Source organism: Humulus lupulus, chromosome 7, assembly GCF_963169125.1.
Source record: "Humulus lupulus chromosome 7, drHumLupu1.1, whole genome shotgun sequence".
NCBI classification, from domain to species: domain Eukaryota; kingdom Viridiplantae; phylum Streptophyta; class Magnoliopsida; order Rosales; family Cannabaceae; genus Humulus; species Humulus lupulus.
In genome coordinates this window covers 98,584,789-98,606,027 of record NC_084799.1, presented here as the reverse complement: position 1 = coordinate 98,606,027, position 21,239 = coordinate 98,584,789, and the positions used below count along the sequence as shown (strand labels likewise).

Genomic DNA, 21,239 nt, shown 5'->3' with positions numbered 1-21,239 from the left:
CTTCCTCTCAAAGTAAGAGAAAGGGTAATCGGATTGCATCTGAGACTCCTATTCCCCACTTCGACCGAGTAGTGGATAGGGAGATCGTAGTTGACTCCAACGCCTTTTTTGAGGCCGAGCACATCGAATCCCAGATAAAAACTTAGATCATGGTGAATAAAATTTTACTGAGTCACGGGATCGAGTTGGGGTCCGAAGGTCTTATTGCCCGCCCTCCGCTGGAGGGAGAATGGAGTTGCATTCCGCTTCATGATGACTTTCGAGGCTTGGAGTGATGAGAATCTGAAGGCAGGTTCCTTTCTCCCCTTGGACTAGTACTTCGTGGATTTTTTGAACTATGTCGAATTGGCACCATTCCAAATCCCCCCAAATTCGTACAGACTTTTGGCGGGGCTAAAATATCTATTTTTGAAGTACAAGTGAGAGGTTCCCACCCCCCGCCGGCATCATGTACTTCTTTTGCCTCAAAGATAATCTGGAATCAAAGGGACGATGTGATGGATTCTACTACCTCACCAGATTCCCCAGTACGGCCTCCATCATTGTCCTCCCCAGCCACCCGAATGACTACAAAGATCAATTCTTCATGTCAAACGGGTTCAAGAACTACACCCATCGATATTTCAACCTTCCTCATAAGTTTCTCATCTCCTTGAACTTTGTACTTGAATTCCTTTTCAACCAAGTTTAAACATATTCTGATTAAGTTGTTACTTTATGCAGCTATATATAAGAGAACGGGGCAGTCAAAGACCCTCGGAGGTCAATATGAGACTCTGGCTCGTATTCCTGCCAAGGAGAAAGAGCTATCGATGGTGGTTAATGATGCTACCATGGTGGCCTGCAAGCTGATCCGGAAAGATCAAACACTATCCATTAGAGCTCGAGGTCCTCCCCCTGAGCTCCCTCATCCCTAGGAACTCATCCCTGCCGTTGAAGAGGTTTATGAAGAGGAGGAGGTCCAGCAATTGGTGCACAAAATAAAGGTCTCTGAAGATGGACAACATCTTGACCAAGCCCGAGCTAAATCGGGGGCAGCAGTGGGCACCTCTGGCCTAGGTATCCCATATAGAGAATTAAACCGAGTTGTTGCCAATTTTAGGCTAGTCCAATTCAACCCAAGGCAGCTCGTGAGTCAACACCCGGTTGATCCGGACCAGAACGTGACCTTCCTTCAGTGTGTGGATCACTTGGCTGTACGCTACGATCATAGCTACCCCCGATGTACCGTAGTGGTAGATAATAGCCTTCATTTTAGGTCCACTATTTTTTAGGAATTCGGTACAAACCTCTTGTCGTGGCCTTTGTCATGATGTTTTTACCCCGGGTATTAGGCAAGTCGTGCATGAGTCTAGTTCAGATGAGGAGCCTGAACCTTGTAGGTCCCAAAATGTAATAATATTTGAGTCCTCACCGTCTTCTAATAGTCCAAGAGTTAGAGGTTTTACTCTGCCCAGTTCATAATCCAGAACTGATCATAGTAGTTTCCAACTCTAACTCGGAGGGTAGGGTTCTTGCTCTATTATTTGCCTTGTATTACCCTAACAAATTATTACTTGGAACTGAAATTTCTGCTCGTCCTTTTGTAGGCAAAGATATGGGCCGAAGTGCGCCTTCAAATCTTGTGGGGCCGGAGCTGGACCCGTCGTCAAGAAGGCAAGAATATCAAAGAAAAGTACCACTAGAGTCAGAGCTGCCACCAGATCCCCTACACAGGATAAAGGTACCAGCTCCACTCAAAAGCTGCAACGACAAAAACAACTGCCAGCTCAGAAAACTGCAGTTACCACTCATGAGGCTCCTTGTCCTCGTCCTCGTCCTCGTGAACCTGCTCTGGTTCCTCAAGTTGTTCAGGGTGAGGCCCCATCTGCTCAGCTCTCAAACACACAGTCTGTGGACTTGCAACTCCCAATCAAGCCACTTGAGGTTGCAAGAATCTCGAAAGCGCTTTGTGGACTCCTCCACGACATGGCAAGTCACATGGTCAGTCATGCCAACCAAGTGAATGTCAAGGACCTGAGGGCCATGGAGGAGCATTGCCTAGGGGACGTCCTGTAGTCAACCTTTGAAATGAATCTGACTATGAGTTATCCTTCTCCATGCTTACCTTATTTCCCTTCTTTTTTTCGCGATCTAATCATGTCATGTATTTTTCTTTTGTAGTCTTGTTTAGCCCAAATCTATAGCATTGCCCAGATCCGGGCTCAAAGAAATGAGCTCAAGTCCGCCCTGTTTTCATCCCAAGACAATGAACGAATTGCCAAAGAACAAGTCATTAAGGTGAGCCTGCGGCGAGACCAGCTGCAGGTCGAGGTTTATAGCCTAAAAAAGAAACTTGAGGAAGTCTATGAGCTCAAAAATAAACTATCTGAGGTCAAAGTCAGAGTCAAGGAGGATGCAGAGAAGGTGAAGCTAGATGTTGTCGAGGAAACGACTGCCTTGGAGGAGATACTATACCGGTGTTGGGCATACAACCAGGAAGGTGATTTCTCCTTTCTGGATGCAGAGCTTTGGGAACGTTATCTTACCAAGTTCCAAAACCAACTCTCGTAAGATCCCTCCGAGACAGTGGAGGCTTCTGGAGCTGCTGAAGGGGATGACAATGAGGTCACATCACAAGGGCAAGCTACCGAAGCTTAGTGATTTTTAGGGATCCCTCATCTTTTTTTAAATTTGTTTTATGTCCTTGTAATTAAGCTTTCAAAAGCTGAAACAATCGCCTTTGAGCTCAGTTTGAGGTTATTTCTCCTCGAGTTATTCATATACTTATTAGTACATGTTCATTACTTTATAATCTATTTTTGTTCCCCTTAATCTATTATTTTGCTCTGCTTATGAACTTTAAGTCCTTTCACGCTTGCATTCAAAAGGGTTTATCTTTAGATCGAGATAAATGTCTAATGTCTCAACCAATCAATTCTAGTCGATGTCCTAGTTATATCCAAGGAATTTTCCTGCCCATAGTGTTATACCTGTTAGGAATTAGGCCTCAGACCTGGTTATATCCAGGAGTTTTCTCGCCTAATACCATTATATCTATTAGAAATCAGGCTTCAAACCTAGTTATATCTAGGAGTTTGCTTGCCTAAAGCGTTATACCTGTTAGGAATCAGGCCTCGAACCTAGTTATATCCAGGATTTCCAAGTTGAATTCTAAGTTTTGTTTCTTTGAATTTTCTTAACATAGCTCGTATTCAGAATTTCTTTGAAAAATTGAGCTTTGAAAAGTCATCGAATAATCGATTTTCCAAATTTTATCTAAATGTGATAAATACTTTTAAAGACTCTTTGAGGGTTATATGTCCCCCAAGCGATAAAAATTTATGAATATTCTAGGTCGCTTTTACAAAATGCGCACGTGATACATCGTAATAATAAGATAAAATATTTGTTCTGAGTTTAAATTATGTAGCAATCCAATGTTATTAAAATAGAATGGCTATTATAAATAAGCCTTACATAAAAAAAATACTAAAAACATTAAAAATTAGCAAAGTCGTCCTATTACTGATAGTACTTTTTAAGATGTAGAGCATTCCAGGTTCGTGGGATCAACTCTCCACTTAACCGAGCTAGTTTGAAGATTCATTCACGTAAGATTTCCACGATCTAGTATGCTCCTTCCCAGTTCGGTCCTAATACACCGTCTTTAGGATCTTTACTTGCCAAAAATACCCACTAAAATACTAAGTCATCAAGTCTGAGTCCACGCCCTTTTATCTTCAAGTTAAAGTAATAAGTAATTCTCTGCTAATAATGGGCGAGCTTTAATTGAGACTCCTCCCATTTTTCCTCGATCAAAACCAGAGATGCATTGAGCAAGTATTGGTTTTGATCTTGAATGAAGGTTTTTTGTCTATGTAACGTCACTAGTGCTTCAATGGGGAGCATAGCCTCACTTCCAAAGGTTAAAGAGAAGGGAGTGTGCCCCATGGAGGTACAATGTGAGGTCCTATAGGCCCAAAGTACTAATGGGAGCTGCTCGGGCCATAGTCCTTTGGCTTCATCTAGTCATTTCTTTAAACTCGCCTTTAGGGCTTTATTTACAGCCTCGTCATGCCCATTAGCTTGCAAATACGCTACTGAAGTGAAACTCTTGGTTATGTCATACTTCTCACAAAAGTTCATGAAAAGATAACTATCGAACTGAGTTCCGTTGTCAGACACAATCTTCATTGGGAGCCCAAAATGGAATATGATGTTGTAACAACCCAAATTCACTAATTAGGCTTCAGGGCCTTGATTAGTGTGCCTGGAGGGCATAATGGGAATTATGGGTGATTTTGATGATTAAGATGCATGATTATGATTTAAAGCATGTTATATGACTATGTGTATTATGTTATGTGATAATTATGTTATGTAATTTGTACCACGTGGGTGTGGTGATATCAATGTGATGCACGTGCTGAGACGGTCCTAGAAAGCTAGATAACGGTAACTGGTGATTTGGTAACTTGTGTAACTGTTAGTAACCATAGAGAGTAACAGGTTTTGTTGGAGAAGTGGTAGAATTGTAATGTAAGTAAAAGGACAAGTGTGCCCTTGAGGTTTAGTTAGGAAGGGGTATTGGTGGAGGGATAAGGTGGTCTTTTGGCAGTGGTTTAGATGAGTTTCAGCTGAAGGAAAATGTAATCACGTATAACACTTTGGAAATTGATTTATGCTGAATTTTGGAGACCTAGAAATAGAGTAAAAGAAAAGTAGAAGAAGGAAGCTGAATTTGAGTCTTGGAAGGAGAATCAAGGGGTTTGAAGTAATCAAATCAAGCCTAGGCCAAGATTACTCAGAGGTAAGGATTTGTCTATGATTTGCTTAAGTTTCAAGTCTGGTTTTTAGAGGATAAGCATGAATTGAAACAAGTTAGTGGCTGGTTTTGCATGAATTCAGAGTTGGAATAATCAAAAGCGAAGGTGATTTGAAGCTAGAGTTGAGGAGAATTCAAGCTAGGTTCTTGACTGAGGTAAGAGTGTATCATGTTTAATTTTCGTAACTGTTATGGTTTAAGAATCTAAAGGTCTGGTTTTCACTTTTCTCAAGTTTTGGTTCAAGGGTTTGAATCTGAAATTTAAGTATGAATTCTGTGAGTGGTTGTGTAATTGAGCTAGATTATAATGTTTATAGGTTGTTGAATGGTCTATTTGGGGTTTTGAATTGGTTTTGGGGCTTAGGTATGAATTTGGGATGATTTGGAGTGATTTGGGTTCGGGAAAAACGCAAGGGAAAACCCAGAAATTTGGGTTCGCGAAGGAGCGCCGCGGCCCTGTTCTTAGGCGCCGCGGCGCGAGGCTGTTTCTAGGCAGAGCAAGCTCTCTGACTTGCTGGGCGCCGCGGCCCTATAGGGCAGCGCCGCGGCGCTAGGTCAATTTCAGAACATGGGATTTTGCAATTTTGAGCCTTTGCTCCGGGGGTTCGGGGGATGTCTTCGGTGCATTGTTTTAGGGATTTGGGGGATTCCGAGAGTGTGGGATTGGTTCCGGGAAGTAGTTTTGGATTGATTAGTGACAAATGATGTTTCAATTGTGTTGTGACTAGGTCTTTGGAGAGGCTCGGGGTAGAGGACCGTGCTCGCGGCTTTGAGGCATCGGAAACTAGTGAATTGAAAGGTAAGAAAACTGCACCCGGTTGTATGATTGTGATGGGACTAAGTTCTCCCGAGAGTTGTATCGTGTCAATGTTGGCATTACGCCATGGGACATGTACAAGCGGTCTATGAGTGCCGTACATGATTTTAGCGCACAGAGCGCGGATCGGCCACTGGTAGCCAAGGACAACGGGATAACAGAGGGAGCAACCTCAGGGCGCTAGCCCTAGTTATCATTTGTGAACTGTATATGTTATGAATTGATATGCCTAGTATGTAGAATACTTGATTAAACTGATTGATGATATGGCTGAGTTTATGTGATGCAATTTGAGATGTTGACTTGTCTGTTAATTGTTTATGCTCTATTGTTCTTGTGTTTTCTTGCTCGGCCTTGGCTCACGGGTGTTACGTGGTGCAGGTAAAGGCAAGAGAAAGCTGGACCAAGCCTGAGGTGGAGAGCTCCGAGGTGGAATGTACATAGCCAGCGGTTCGACCGCCACGGTCGAGGAGTGGACTAGGACAGGGATCACCTAACTGCTTGTTTTGCCTTAGTATGGCCGGTTGTTGTACATAAACCTTGTGTCTTTTGTAAACGGTCTTTGAACTTAGTATTTTTGGGATCCCATGTAACTGATGATGTTTTTTTAATGAAAATGTGGCTTTTGAGACCAAAACGCTTTTAACCCTAGTTCCTTTATAGTTTCAATAACACGATTTTAATTAAATGACTTGATTAGCAAGTTTGACACTTTATAAACACACAGTGTAACGGTCTTGGCCATCCAGGCGTTACAAATGTTCTTCACAAAAAAGTCCAAGACTCTCTTCAAGGTTATGGTCGCTAGAGGCTCAGCCTCGACCCACTTTGTAAAGTAGTCAACGACGACAACTGCATAGAGAAATCCTCTTTTTTTGTTGGTAATGAACCAATCAGGTCGATCCCCATACTGCGAATGGCTAGGGTGATGAAATCATGGTTAGCTCCATGGGTGCTTCTCGAACAAATGTGGCAAAGTGTTGGAACTTATCACAATTATGTACGTATGTGGCCAAATCCGTTTTTAGAGTAGGCCAAAAATAGCCCAGCCTCAGTATCTTTAGAGCTAGGTTTTGCTCCCCCAGCGTGGTCTCCGCAGAAACCTTCATGTATCTCGTGTAGGATAGTTTGTGCTCCCTCAGGCAGAACACATTGTAGAAGGGGTAGCGAATGCTCTCATTGATATAGAATTCCCTCAACCATAACATACCCTGGGACTTCATATAATAATTTTCTTGCGTCCTTCCTGTCTTTTGGTAGTTTACCGGTTGTGAGATATTCCACTATGGGGGTTATCCGGTTGGTTGTGTGTCAATCACTCTGACCTCAACTGGCACTTCCATTATGCTTGGCTGGTCTAAAAAATCCATTGGGACCACGTTTAATGTATCTGCTTCTTCGGTGGCGACAAGTCGGGCTAAAGCATCAGCATTCGAATTCTAGTCGCGGGGTACCTTCTCAATGGAGCTGAACTTAAACTCGAACAACTCATCTTTAAATTTAGCAAGATAAGTTTCCATATTGATACCTCCAACTTGATACTCCCCCAATATCTAATCAACCACGAGCTGAGAATCGTTATAACATTGGATCGCCTTTGCTTTAAGTTCTTTTTCCACTGATATTCTTGCCAAAAGAGCTTCATACTCTTCTTCATTGTTGGATGCTTTGAATACGAACCTCAGGGATGTATGGAATCATGTCCCTCAAGTGAGATCAAAATTATTCCAGCTTTGGATCCATTTTCGTTAGATGATCCATCAACGAAGAGTTTCCACAACTCTTGCACTGGTTCTCTCATTGGCTCGTCCTGGAAACCTGTGCATTCTGCCTCAAAATTAGTGAGCGTTTAACTCTTGATTATTGTGCGTGGATTATATAATATCTCGAACTGACTTAGCTTGATGACCTACTTAAGCAAATGTCCTGATGTTTCAGGTTTTCGCAAGACATGCCTTAAAGGCTGATCGGTTAAGATGTGGATGGTGTGGGACTGGAAATACAGACTGAGTTTTCTTAAGGCCAAGATCAAGCAAAACACGAGTTTTTCTATAAAAGGGTATATAGATTCAACTCCCAAAAGCCTTTTACTCACGTAGTACACTAGAATCTGCACCGGATTTTATTCTTGAACTAATACAGTGCTGATCCCATTTTATGCCATAGCTAGGTATAAGAGCGAACATTCTCCAGCTTCTAGATTTGATAATGTGGGGGGTTCTGATGCGTGTCGTATACCACAATAAATTTAACAATGATTGTTCTTTCAATACTTCCAATTATTTTAGTATAATAGCAAGCATAGGTTGAACCCACGAGGACTATCGTTCACTTTATTATTCAATAATTAACACTAAAACTTAAAAGGGGTTTTAGATTTTGAACTTAAAATTAAATAACATAAACTAGAAAGCAAATAAAGATTGATATTACGATATTAAGAAACAGTTAAAGGTTAATCTCCACCCTCAACAATCATTCCTAATCACTAATAATAAATATTATTAAAATTTCTCAATTAAACTATTAACCCTGCAGATAACGCTGAAGTAAGACAATTATTTCAATCTCCCTATTATAAGTAAACAAGGCGAAGCGCTCAATAATTAACTCTTTTAGCTAAGCAATAAATCTATGAAGCATACAATCTATTTAACATAGATAAAGCATTAAGTTCTATGGAGACAAGTTAATCTAGGCAATAAATTAATGAAGCATATAATTCATTTAACCTAGGTTCTATTTTTCATCACAATCAAACATTCTTTTGACATCACTATCAATTGCAATTTATCACTTACACTTAGAATCCTAAACTATTAGGAGAGTAGTAATTCTAAGATTACAATTGAACAATGTAAAACCTTAATTAGTTGGCCACCTAACAAGAAATCACAAAATCCATAACATTCAATTGGAAAAATAGAAACAATTTAATATTGAGAGAAATTAAAGAATAATACTCATTATCAACAATTAAGAATTCATGTCTTGGGTTTTGAATTAACCCTTAACCTAAAAAGAACCTACTCCATAATAGTAATCATAATCACAAACATAATTATAATTAAGATTAAAGAGATGAAGGGAAGAAAAGAAACTAGATTGATGAACAAAAGTAATGTAGTCTTGTAGTCTTCTCTCCAGCCCTTTCTGAGTTTTTTTCTCTCGTAAACCGTAATAAAAAACCTCTCTCAAATTAACCCTAATAAATCTTTTATAGTCTCCTTAAAATTAAATTGAATATGTAATTAAGAATCTAAAAACAACATCGCAGGCTACGGCCTGGAAAATGCGTGTCGTGGCCTAAAGCAAAATATGTGCAGAAATTGGTCACGCATGCAACGACCTGAAAAAACTAGGCAGCGGCCCAACTCACTCTTCTTCACAGTAGGTAGCGGCCTGAAAAAACTGGGTAGCGGCTTGTCTGGAACAGAAAATCTGAAACGTCAATTCCAATTAAAGGGTTGCGGCCTAAATTTTATGGGTTGCGGCCTATCTTCAATTTCTTCATTTCTCGACCTTAGAAGGCTTGTACGTTGTCGCCATTTCAACATTTCAATCCCAAAAGCCTGGAATGCTTCAAAAAGTTCATTTTAACCTCATCTCAGCGAGTCTTTTTCAACCTATGATTCGTAAACTACACTTTTCATCAAAATGTCAGATTTATCATCATAAAATGCAATGTAGAAAATATGTTGTAGAATCACGAAACTAAGTTACTACTAAAAATGCTATCATAACACCATCTAAGCATGGAGAAACTTATCAAATATTAATACAAAAAATGACCTTATCAAATTCTCCCATACTTGACTTTTGCTAGTCCCTTAGCAAAACACTAAAATAACAAAACTAAAAATAAAAATAATACAAACTAATCTAGACTCACTAAACAAAGGTCTTGTCAAAAGCTTGAATGTCTCTGAGAATCACACTGATAAGTAATGCCAAAGCAAATCAGATTTTCATACTCTTTAGAATTTCAACTCCTTATGTAATTCACCATTTGATTTTCAAAAATAATTTACTAAGCACTTAATCACAACACCAACTCAAATGCATCAAATTTAATCCATACTTGTCAATTCATTTTCTTTTAAATCAGTCCCTGTATACCAAAATGTTTTTCAATGAAAAGCATCCACTCCATAGACATTAACCAATCATTCTCCACTAATAGAAACACACAATGATAAAAAATTAAAAGGTCTTTATAGGCTTGTAATGTAAGGCTAAGGTTAAGGATAGTTTAGAAAGATACATTTAAGCTCAAATCACACTATATCATACATCAAGTCCATTATTTGAACTTGCCCCAAATTTTCCCATACAATTCAACAAATACCTATTTTTTTCTTACTCTTCTTTCCATAATGATCTCACTATTTCCCCCACACTTATACTTTTGCAAAATTTGCATATATGCATTTTTTTTTCATTGCAAATCATCATTTTTTTTTCTTTTGTTTTTTTTTCCTTCTTTTGTTTTTAATAATATTTCAAGGAGAGAATTAGAGATCATACACAAATTACAACCAAACAAATAACCCATAAGTATTTTCTTTTTTTTACAAACCATCCTACAAAATCAAAAATCATATATATAGCCATGGTGCAATGGGATACAATAAAGAAATATTTTTTTCAATGAGGTATAGGGTCAAAATTTTCAGTTCATAGAAGAAAAGTAACAGTCGTCATGGCTCAAACATGGGAAACTAGGGATTATCATCTAATAAGTTGGCTTGAACGGCTTAAACGATCCAAAGAACTTTCTTAATCATCTTCCTAATCATGTGTACTTATGATTTCGCTTCAAACAATTGATCAATGATTTCTAGAATGGTTGAGACTTCAAATTTTTTTTTTCAACAAGCATAAATATTTTCCAATACATTTAAGTGGTGAATTCAATCGTGCAGAGAGTGAAAAAAAAAACATAAATCAAAATAGCAATTCACATAGGATTCAAGCACACAAATCATACAAAATTTCTCATTGTCTAACATCACTTTAAGCACAATTCAAAGTTTCATCATCGACCAATGCTTTCAACAAGACCAACACAAGAAAACACACACACAAAAAAAACTAAATAAAAATACAAAAACAAAAAAAATAACAGAGAAAAATAAAACAAACAGCAGACAAAATGAAATTGTTCCCTTCCCCCACACTTAAACAATACATTGCCCTCAATGAAAATAAAACGAAAGATAAGCAAAAGAAAACTCCCTCAAGTACACTTTGTTTAACGTCATTAGCTCGACTCAGTCTTGCTCATGTGGTCATTATGTTGGGTCATATCTATTTGTTTGTTGTGAGACATTGAATGAATTGATAAACATTTGATAGTACATCGTCGTGTCTCCAACTAAATTCTATGAAAGTCTTGAAAACATAAACCACAACTAATAGACCAAGTTAGTAAAAAGAAAAAAAAATGAATAACAAATTAAATAAAATTGTCCCCAGCAACGGCGCCAAAAATTTGATGCGGGTCGTATACCACAACAAATTTAACAATGATTTTTCTTTCAATACTTCCAATTATTTTAGTATAATAGCAAGCACAGGTCGAACCCATAAGGACTATCATTCACTTTATTATTCAATAATTAACACTAAAACTTAAAAGGGGATTTAGATTTCGAACTTAAAATTAAATAACATAAACTAGAAAGCAAATAAAGATTGATATTACGATATTAAGAAATAGTTAAAGGTTAATCTCCACCCTCAATAATCATTCCTAATCACTAATAATAAATATTATTCAAATTTCTCAATTAAACTATTAGCCCCGCAGATAACGCTACATTAGACAATTATCCCAGTCTCCCTATTATAAGTAATCAAGGCGAAGCGCTCAATAATTAACTCTTTTAGCTAAGCAATAAATCTATGAAGCATACAATCTATTTAACTTAGATAAAGCATTAAGTCCTATGGAGACAAGTTAATCTAGGCAATAAATTAATGAAGCATATAATTCATTTAACCTAGGTTCTATTTTTCATCACAATCAACAATTCTTTTGACATCACTATCAATTGCAATTTATCACTTACACTTAGAATCCTAAACTATTAGGTGAGTAGTAATTCTAAGATGACAATTGAACAATGTAAAACCTTAATTAGTTGGCCTCCTAACAAGAAATCACAAAATCCATAACATTCAATTGGAAAAATAGAAACAATTTAATATTGAGAGAAATTAAAGAATAATACTCATTATCAACAATTAAGAATTCATGTCTTGGGTTTTGAATTAGCCCTTAATCTAAAAAGAACCTACTCCATAATAGTAATCATAATCACAAACATAATTATAATTAAGATTAAATATATTAAGGGAAGAAAAGAAACTAGATTGATGAACAAAAACAATGTAGTCTTGTAGTCTTCTCTCCAACTCTTTCTGAGTCTTTTTCTCTCGTAAACCGTAATAAAAAAAACCCCTATCAAATTAACCCTAATAATTCTTTTATAGTCTCCTTTAAATTAAATTTAATATGTAATTAAAAATAAAAAAACAACGTCATAGGTCGCGGCCTGGAAAATGCATGTCGCGGCCTAAAGCAAAATATGTGCAGAAATTGGTCACGCAGGCAGCGACCTAACTCACTTTTCTTCACAGTAGGAAACGGCCTGAAAAAACTGGGCAGCGACCTGTCTGGAACAGAAAATCTGAAACGTCAATTCCAATTAAACGGCCACGGCCTGAATTTTATGGGTCGCGGCCTATCTTCAATTTCTTCTTTTCTCGACCTTAGAAGGTTTGTATGCTGTCGCCACTTCAACATTTCAATCCCGAAAGCCTAGAATGCTTCGAAAACTTCATTTTAACCTCATCTCAGCGAGTCTTTTTCAACCTATGATTCGTAAACTACACTTTCCATCAAAATGTCAAATTTATCATCATAAAATGCAATGCAGAAAATATGTTGTAGAATCACGAAACTAAGTTAAAACTACTAAAAATGCTATCATAACACCATCTAAGCATGGAGAAACTTATCAAATATTAATACAAAAAATGACCTTATCAAGTTCAGTCAGGTGAGTTTTAAAATTCTTAAATGCCTACTCGCATGCTTCGGTCCACTCAAACTTTTTGTTTCCTCTGGGCAAGTGGTAGAATGAGAGACACTTGTCAATTGAATTTGAAACGAAGTGGTTTAGGGCCGCCACTTTCCCAGTTAGGCTCTGTACTTCTTTACGTGACCTAGGTGAAGGCATTTCTAATAACGACCTGATCTTCTCTAGGTTCGCCTCTATCCCCCTTGTGTTGACTATGAAGCCCAAATTTTTTTTGACGAAATCTGAAAGGTGCACTTCTGAGGGTTTAGCTTCATGTCATATTTCCTTAGCCTCCAAAACATTCTATCAAGTCGGATACATGGTTACTGCCAGACTTTGATTTAACGAGCATATCATCGACATCAACTTCCATGTTTTCCTGATCTGGTTAACAAACATTTTGTTGACTAATCATTGGTACATTGCCCTAACATTCTTCAGTCTGAATGGCATAACCTATTGGGGTTTTATGCCCTAATTAAAACCCAATTTCTTTATAATCTCATTTTATTATCAATAAAAGAATAGAAATCATTTTTTACTTGGTCAATCACTTTGCTCGCATGTTTTATTTTCATGATTATTTGTTTAATATAAACTTCTATGAAATCTCGAGCATATAGCTAATCATATTTATAGTGACGTAATCACAGTGGAATATAAATATGATTTTATGTTCAAAAATAATTTAGTCCTAAGATTAGTCAGTGCACATGATTTACACTGACTTGCCAATCTACGATATGGTTTACTTACACATTTTAGTGTTATGTTCTTTCCAGAACATTAACAAAGTAGATAAGATCATATGTATTTGTTACATCGGACTGGACCACTATTGAGTTTAGCTAGATAAGTAAATGTACCGTTATTATCTAATATAGTCATATCATAAAGTTGAGCATATAGTTAATTCAATCTCAATTCTGAATGGTTAGTATTGTATAATTCAAGTCCTTTAATTTTTCGTTACCAGCTTACCCTACGGACTAGCCCATACTTACATCTTGGGGACTTGGTAGTATAATTGAGTGAGAGTGTTAATCATAGATATGAACATCTATAGATTCTAGTAAGAAGTGAAATGACGATCACCTTATAGCTTGGTTCAACAAGTTAAATTATTGAAAACTCATTTATGTGATTAAAGTTCACGGAAATATCATTTACAAGGAACATAGTGGTATTTAAGGATAAAATACAATGAGGGGTAAAACGGTAATATGTACCTGACTCAGTTGTAGATCATCTATAGAGGATCGAATGACAAATTATGGTTGTAACAATGGATAACGTATTTACTTTAAGTGTAAAACGTTCTATGAGTTCAAGAGTGCAATTCCGAGTCTTTAGTGGAGTCACGAGGAATCAATAAGGTATTGAAATTATTCGATAATAATTTTACGGTAACTTATTGGAGCTGAATTCATGGCTCCTTGTCCCCACAATGGCTTTGATTAAATAATCTAGATAGTCATGATTAATTTATTTAATTATCAATTAGGATTGTCAAAATTGTGTGGTGTAAATTTTGGACAATTTTACTAAGATGTGTGTTATCCCAAAATATTGCATATCTGACAAGGCACTAATCTTGAACATGTGGCATTATGCTTTAGACACATGGTGTTAGGCAGGGCAGGCTGTTCGAAGTATACTCACATAATATATAATAGTTACTACTCGGCAGGACCACTGTAATGCCCTACTTCCTTAAAGTTGTTACCATGCATATTATAAATGTGTCATAAGCTCTCTAATCGAGGTTTTAGGTTAAAAGATGAGATTAAATTTGAATAAAGACTCATTTAAAAACATTGGATATAAAGATTTGGACATTCAATAAAAATCATAAAAGTTATACATTCGGGACCCCAAAATATTGTTTAGAAAATGTATTATAAATAAAAAAAATTATAGATACAGTCAACTTAAGCGACAAAAAAAATCATTACAATAAATTTTTCCAAAATAACCTTGGCCATGGTAGCTAGGTAGGCCGAACATGTACACGCCGCTCCACGCTCTCCAACTCATGGTTGGTCGACCTTTTCCTTGCCCTTACATGCACCATAGAGCACCTGTGAGCCAAAGCCCAGCAAGAAAACTCAGCGCATAACTAATCACATATCAATCCACAATATACAGCAAAACAGTCAACATACTAACACACATAGTGGTCTATGCTGACCTAGGTGCTTTACCAAGCCCTAGGTTCACGGTCTTCACAAAGCGGGTGGATACAACACCCTTGGAGGATCTCGCCCTAGCGGCCTACACTCAGTGTGCCTAACGCCGATTCTGACCCTTTCTGTACCCGACCTTTTGCCGTTCTTGGCCTTCGTCGTTTCTGGCCTTCATCGTTCATTCATAAGTATGCACAACACAGCATATCATTCACAGATGTTCACACATATATTAAACACAAACAATACGGTCATGCCAGGAAACACAAATAATAGGGTCATGCCCTGCTCTACGGGCACAAATAGTTTTCTTACCTGTGTCCCAAACTGATAAGTTAATGTAATCTCGAGCACGATCCCCTAACCCGAGCTTTTACGTATAAACCTAGTCACAACACCATAATAAATAGATATTCATCAATCTCTAACCAATTTAGAACTTCAGATTCAAATAATAGCCTTCAGGACCTCTAATCCTACTAAACTAGGTAGTAGGATACTTCCCGAGCCTTAACATTTGGATTCACAAGCCTAAAACCCTCAAATAGCCAAAAATTCCCATTTGAGTCGTGACCCAGCCCTTAAGGGCCGCGGCGCGCTCAAGTTAGAGAGCATAGCTCTCACATTTGGGGGACACAGGTGGTAGCATGCCTCACCCCGCGCCGCGGCACTTAACCAAAAATCTGAGGCACCCTAGCCTTGAAGTTCAAGCGGGCCGCAGCGCGAGCCCTAAAACCCAGAAATCCCATGCATTTTTCTGCGTTTTCCCTTAGCCTAAACCACCAAATCTCACCCAATTCAGCCACTATTCTCATAATTTGACCCAGAATTCATGTCTAGGTAACTTAATCAGTGTAACCATCTCATAACCCCACTCAAACCTCAAAATCAAACTAAACTTGAACCTAAGCAAACTTACCAAAAATTAGAGCAGAAACTTAGAAAATTCAGTACCAGAATTCTTACCTCTGTGATCATTTCGGCCAGAGCTAATTCCCAAACACCTCAAGCCTCCAATTCTTCAATTCCTTAGCCTAAAGTCCTCAAAAATTCATCAAGCTTCCATGCACCAAAGAGAGGGAGAGAGAGCTGAGAGAGAGAAGCCTGAGTAAGAGATAGTTCTGTTTTCTTCTAAGTGATTCTAGAGTATTGGTCTAGCTCAAGCTTCAGCTGCCTAAGTCCAAAAATACCTAAACTACCCTTAAGTCTATCCCTAATCCTTTAATGCCACCAAGGGAAATACCGTCATTTGCCACATCCTGCTAAGTCCTCGAGTGTTCCTATAATTCTCATTTTAATCCCCGACATACTTAAACAATCATTAAATCGTTACCCGTTACCTAGTATTCCCAAACACGCACTAAATTCCCATAATACCCCTAGACTCACCTCGAGTCGGGTACACATCCCCATTGTGACTATTTTTCTCCCCAGGACTGTCTCGGATCGCACATAACAAGTATATCACCACAATCTTGTGGTATCAAGCACAACACACATATATATCGCATTTATGCCATCAACGGGCCAAAATTACAAATACAACCCTTATAACCAAATTGGGCCCACATGCATATCTAATTCACCTAAACATGCATTTCTAATCACATAATAATTTAATTCACATATTAACATATTTAAATCAATTATTGCCCTCCTGGCATGCTAATCAAGACACTAAGCCTTATTAGCAAATTTGGGACGCTACAACTATCCCTTCCTTACAGAAATTTCATCCTCGAAATTTACCTGACTAACTCGGGATATCGATCCCGCATATCAGTCTCAAGTTGCCTCTTCCACTTTGTTGTTCCTCCATAGCACTTTTACCAAGTTAGAGGTATGGATGAAATGGACATTTGCAAGTTAAAACTTCAACCTAGCTTGCCTTGGACCTCACAAACATATTGCTTTCTATCCCCCCCCCCCCCTTTTTTAATCAAATTACCCCTCAAAATCACCCAATAATTCCAATTTTCCCACTTCTTTGAATACAAAACATATGCTCAATTATTACAAATACAAACTATATAAAATCAACTTATTTATTTACAACACACATATATATATATTTCTTTTTTATTTTTTTTATTTTTTTTCGATGAATAATGAAAATAAAATAACAAAAATACTCTTAACTAAATAAAATTGAGCATATGAATGTATATGAATAACATTGATAAACAAGAAGATGATACCCCCATTTTTACTCCCCCAAACTCACACAAAATGATGTCCAAGACAAACTAAGCTTATGGTTTTGTGAATTGGTGGAGATAAGAAAAAGAGATATTCAAAAGGAATTGGCTTTCATTGCATGGCTTATCAACAAAAAGATAGGCCATTAAGATCAAAGTGGTGCAACTAGTGGTAACATTCAATAGGGTAGGCTCGAAAGAATCAAACGGTCCAACAAAATTGCCTAAATCCTTTCTAAATTACTAAGCCTCCTAGGATTTTTCCTCAAGGGAATTATCGAACAAATTCTAAAAACTTGAACCTTCATGCAAACTCAACTTTTCCTAGGACTTTGGAATTTTCAAGGTTGAACTATGTGCATTGATTTGGATTCACACTTTCACTAAAGTTCAATTAGCATCAAAAACTGTAAGTACTAAAGGCTCATTCACACACAAAAGCTATCATTTTTCATCAATATCTTTGAAATTTTATCATCGAGCCCTCCCCCAAACTTAAGCAAAACCATTAAAAAAATTGATTCCAAAACAACCTAGACTCTAGACTCTACATAAAACAACCCTAAAACTTAAGACAAGAAATTGTAAGAAAGTAAAAACGACACAATAGCAAATGAAAACAACCCCCCCCCCCCCCCCCCAAACTTAAGAGAGAGCAATGTCCTCATTGCTACATAACACACAATAATAACCACAAGAATTAAGAAAGAAACTAGAAATAAAGCATCATCAAATCAAAAGAATATAAAATAAACAAGACAAAAGGCAAAGAAAAACTCCCTCTACATCACTGGTGGTTGCTGAACGGCTGAACCCCCCCCCCCCCCCCCCCCCCTCGTGGATAGCTCTTTGATTGAGCTCCAATTTTTTTATTCTTTTTTTTTTCCACCTAGTTTCAATGCTGCAGCATTAATAAAGAGCCTAACAGCATAGCTGCAGCATCACTCCCAGACTTTCCAGAATTCAAATTATCAGGAAACCAACCATAAATACACCCACGACTTGACTTGAAACCTGCCCAAAATTGCTTCAATTGGCCCATAAAAATACAAGAATCCTCACAGCCACACCATAACATTAACTCATTCAATTCCACAACATTGACAATGAAGGAGGGTGTTGAAAAATACGAACAAAAACAAAATATTATATATACTATATATATAATAAATTCGCTGCTCTCCAAGTATGTCTTTAACATCAAGCACAGCACCTCAACACATGACTTTTCAAAGATGAAGTGAGGTGGCTGAGGTCTTGTGTTGCTTAACCTCATTACCCCCAAACTTATATTCTTTCCCATTCACCTTAAACTTTCTTCCTGAATTCTCATCATACAAATCCAATGAACCACAAGGATAGACTTTGATTACAGAGAATGAATCAGAGAAGCTTGATTTTAGATGTTTGGAGTTTCCTTTCATATGAGGATTAGAGAAAAACACTCGTTGCCCCACTTCAAACATTTGGGAGTGAGCTTTCCTACCACGCTTCTTTTTCTTCTTTCTATGTGGCTCTTGCATGTGAGACGATTCCTTTTTTTACATTTCTCCATGGCTCATTGTCTTTCTTAATTTTTTCAGGAGGTAGCTTCATCTTCAAACTCTTGTTATACTTTGAAGGTATCTCTTCCTCCATATTAGATTCCATGACATGAATGACCAAACACTCCCCCAACTTATCTGGAGAACGTATAGGATTGAATACCTTGAACATTACTTGCTCATCTTGAGCTCGCATTGTGAGCACCCCTTTTTCCACGTCGATCAAAGTTCTACCAGTAGCAAGAAATGGCCTCCCCAAAATAATAGGCACCTCTATATCTGCCTCATAGTCTAGAACAATAAAGTCAGTGGGGAAAATGAATTTGTCAACTCTTACCAACACATCTTCAATTTTTCCATCAAGGTGAGTGAGGGATCTATCAGCTAGTTGAAGAGTAACTGTTGTAGGTCTAACCTCTCCAATCCCTAACCACTTGAACACAGACATTGGCATCAAGTTTATGCTAGCACCCAAATCACACAAAGCCATTCCACAATAAGAGTCTCCAATAGTACATGGAATGGTGAAACTTCCTGGATCTTTCCTTTTAGGGGGCAACTTGTTCTGGAAGAATGAGCTACACTCCTTGGTTAGAGCTATAGTTTCAAACTTCCCCAACCTTCTCTTCTTTGTAAAAATATCTTTCAAAAATTTCGAATAGTTGGGCATCTGTTCAAGGGCTTCCACAAGTGGGATGTTAATACGCAACTACTTCAAAATATCTAGAAATTTCTTGAATTGAGCATCTTGCTTTTGCTTATCAAACCGTTGGGGAAATGGAGGTGGCTGCTTTGAAATTGAGTTGTTTGGGCGACTATGTTGTGACATTCCTGCAGCATTTTGGGTAGAGGCAATTTTTTGTACAATAGGAATTTCAGCATCTTTTTTAGTTTCCTCATTTATTTGGATTGAAGAGGGCTCACCCTCATGCCCTGAATTTGTCTTGTTATTCTTCAACTCCTTTCCACTTCTCAAATTGATTGCTTTGCACTCCTCTTTACCTTCTCGTCTTGGATTTATGGTGTCACTTGGCAATGAACCTTGGGGTCGACTACCCATCTCATTAGCAAGTTGTCCAACTTGAATCTCCAAGTTTCTCAATGATGCTGCTTGGCTTTGGATCATGGCTTCATTCTTCACTATATACTCCTTCAACATATCCTCAAGAGAGCTAGATTGCATTGCTTGTTGTTGAGGCCTTTGTTGTGGTGCTTGTGGGGGATAACCTAGTGGGAAATTTAGTCTTGGAGGCATAGAAGAATTGCTAGGGCCAGCCCCTTGATTACTCCATGAAAAATTGGGATGTTGTCTCCATGATGGGTTGTTAGAATAAGGACCATTCCTATTTTGGTTCCCCATGTAACACACAACTGCTGGATTGGAAGGACAGTTCTCAAAAGTATGACCCTCACCACAATACACACAAGAAATGCTTTCCATTTGCCCCATTTGTGTCGCCATAGGCTTCCCCATTGATTGATTCATCCCCATATTCATTGTCTTGAGCATATTAGAAATAGAGGACACTTGGGCTGCCAAAGAAGTGATGGCATCTACATCATGAATACCAGACACCTTTCTACCTGTAGACAATCTAGAAGTGGGCCACTGATAGTTATTGTTGGATATTATCTCAAGGATTTCATATGCCTTATTATAGGACTTATCACGAAAAGCCTCGTTCGCTGAAGCATCAACCACCATTCTAGTATGAGTGTTGAGACTGTTATAGAAGGTCTCTATCTGGATGCAATGTGGAATGTCATGGTGAGGGCATTTGCGCAACAACTCCTTAAATCGCTTCCATGCCTCATATAAATATTCTTCATCAAGTTTCTGAAATGAAGTAATCTCATTGTCTAGCTTGGCATTCTTAGTGGGAGGGAAGTACTTTATCAAAAACCGCTCAGCCAACTCTTGCCAAGTAGTCACAGAATCAGATGGCAAAGAGTTCAACCAAGCTCTCGCTCTATCTCTCAAGGAGTATGGGAACAACTTCAGTCTCAAGGCATATTCTATAACTCCGGGAAGCTTGAATGAATCACTCAATTCAATGAACAATCGAAGATGAAGGTGAGGATCCTCTGTTGGCATGCCACTGAATTGCCCCACAGTTTGAAGCATTTGGAACATAACGGGCTTCAACTCAAACTGTGTAGCCTGGATTTCTGGTCTAACGATGCCCAGATTGAGCTCATTGGAGAGGGGGAGAGCATATTGCCTATTAGCATGATCTTTGTCATCAGCCATAATCATTGCATTTTCCCCATTATTGGCAGCTACTCCCCCTTGAACTACCCTCTCTTGAGCTACTCTCTCTTGAGCAACTCCTGCTTGATTTGCTGACCTTTGAGCGGTTCCCTGTTGAGCTCCTTGCTTAGCATCCATCATCACTACTCCCCTTTTTTATTTTTGTATCTTTCGCCTTCTTCTAAATGTACGCTCGATTTCTGGATGAATGGGAAGTAGCTCAGGGTCTTGATTCTCGTTCATACACTGTGTAAACTTGAAAATTGCACGAGAATCACCCAAGTTATCACAAAAACAATTTAAACCAAATTACGATTTACTTAATTTCACAATAAATGACTTTAAACA

The 21,239-nt window shown here is 38.1% G+C and overlaps 2 protein-coding genes and 1 non-coding gene across 3 annotated transcripts; 1 reads left to right on the top strand and 2 right to left on the bottom strand.

Annotated features, from left to right (window-relative positions):
* Nucleotides 1-18,602: 18,602 nt before the first annotated feature.
* Nucleotides 18,603-19,310, bottom strand: LOC133792008 (uncharacterized). The gene has a single exon (XM_062229917.1). The coding sequence runs from the start codon at nt 19,308-19,310 to the stop codon at nt 18,603-18,605; it is 708 nt and encodes a 235-aa protein (XP_062085901.1).
* A 39-nt stretch (nt 19,311-19,349) lies between these two features.
* Nucleotides 19,350-21,029, bottom strand: LOC133792007 (uncharacterized). Its single transcript, XM_062229916.1, has one exon. It carries the CDS (start codon nt 21,027-21,029, stop codon nt 19,350-19,352), a length of 1,680 nt encoding a protein of 559 aa, XP_062085900.1.
* LOC133793018 (small nucleolar RNA R71) lies at nt 20,401-20,507 on the top strand. The gene has a single exon (XR_009874483.1). It is a non-coding gene; the product is annotated as a small nucleolar RNA R71 (small nucleolar RNA).
* Nucleotides 21,030-21,239: the final 210 nt, after the last annotated feature.

Coding starts and splice junctions, on each gene's coding strand:
- LOC133792007 (XM_062229916.1), bottom strand. CDS start 21,029: ATGGATGCTAAGCAAGGAGCTCAACAGGGAACCGCTCAAAGGTCAGCA.
- LOC133792008 (XM_062229917.1), bottom strand. CDS start 19,310: ATGCCCAACTATTCGAAATTTTTGAAAGATATTTTTACAAAGAAGAGA.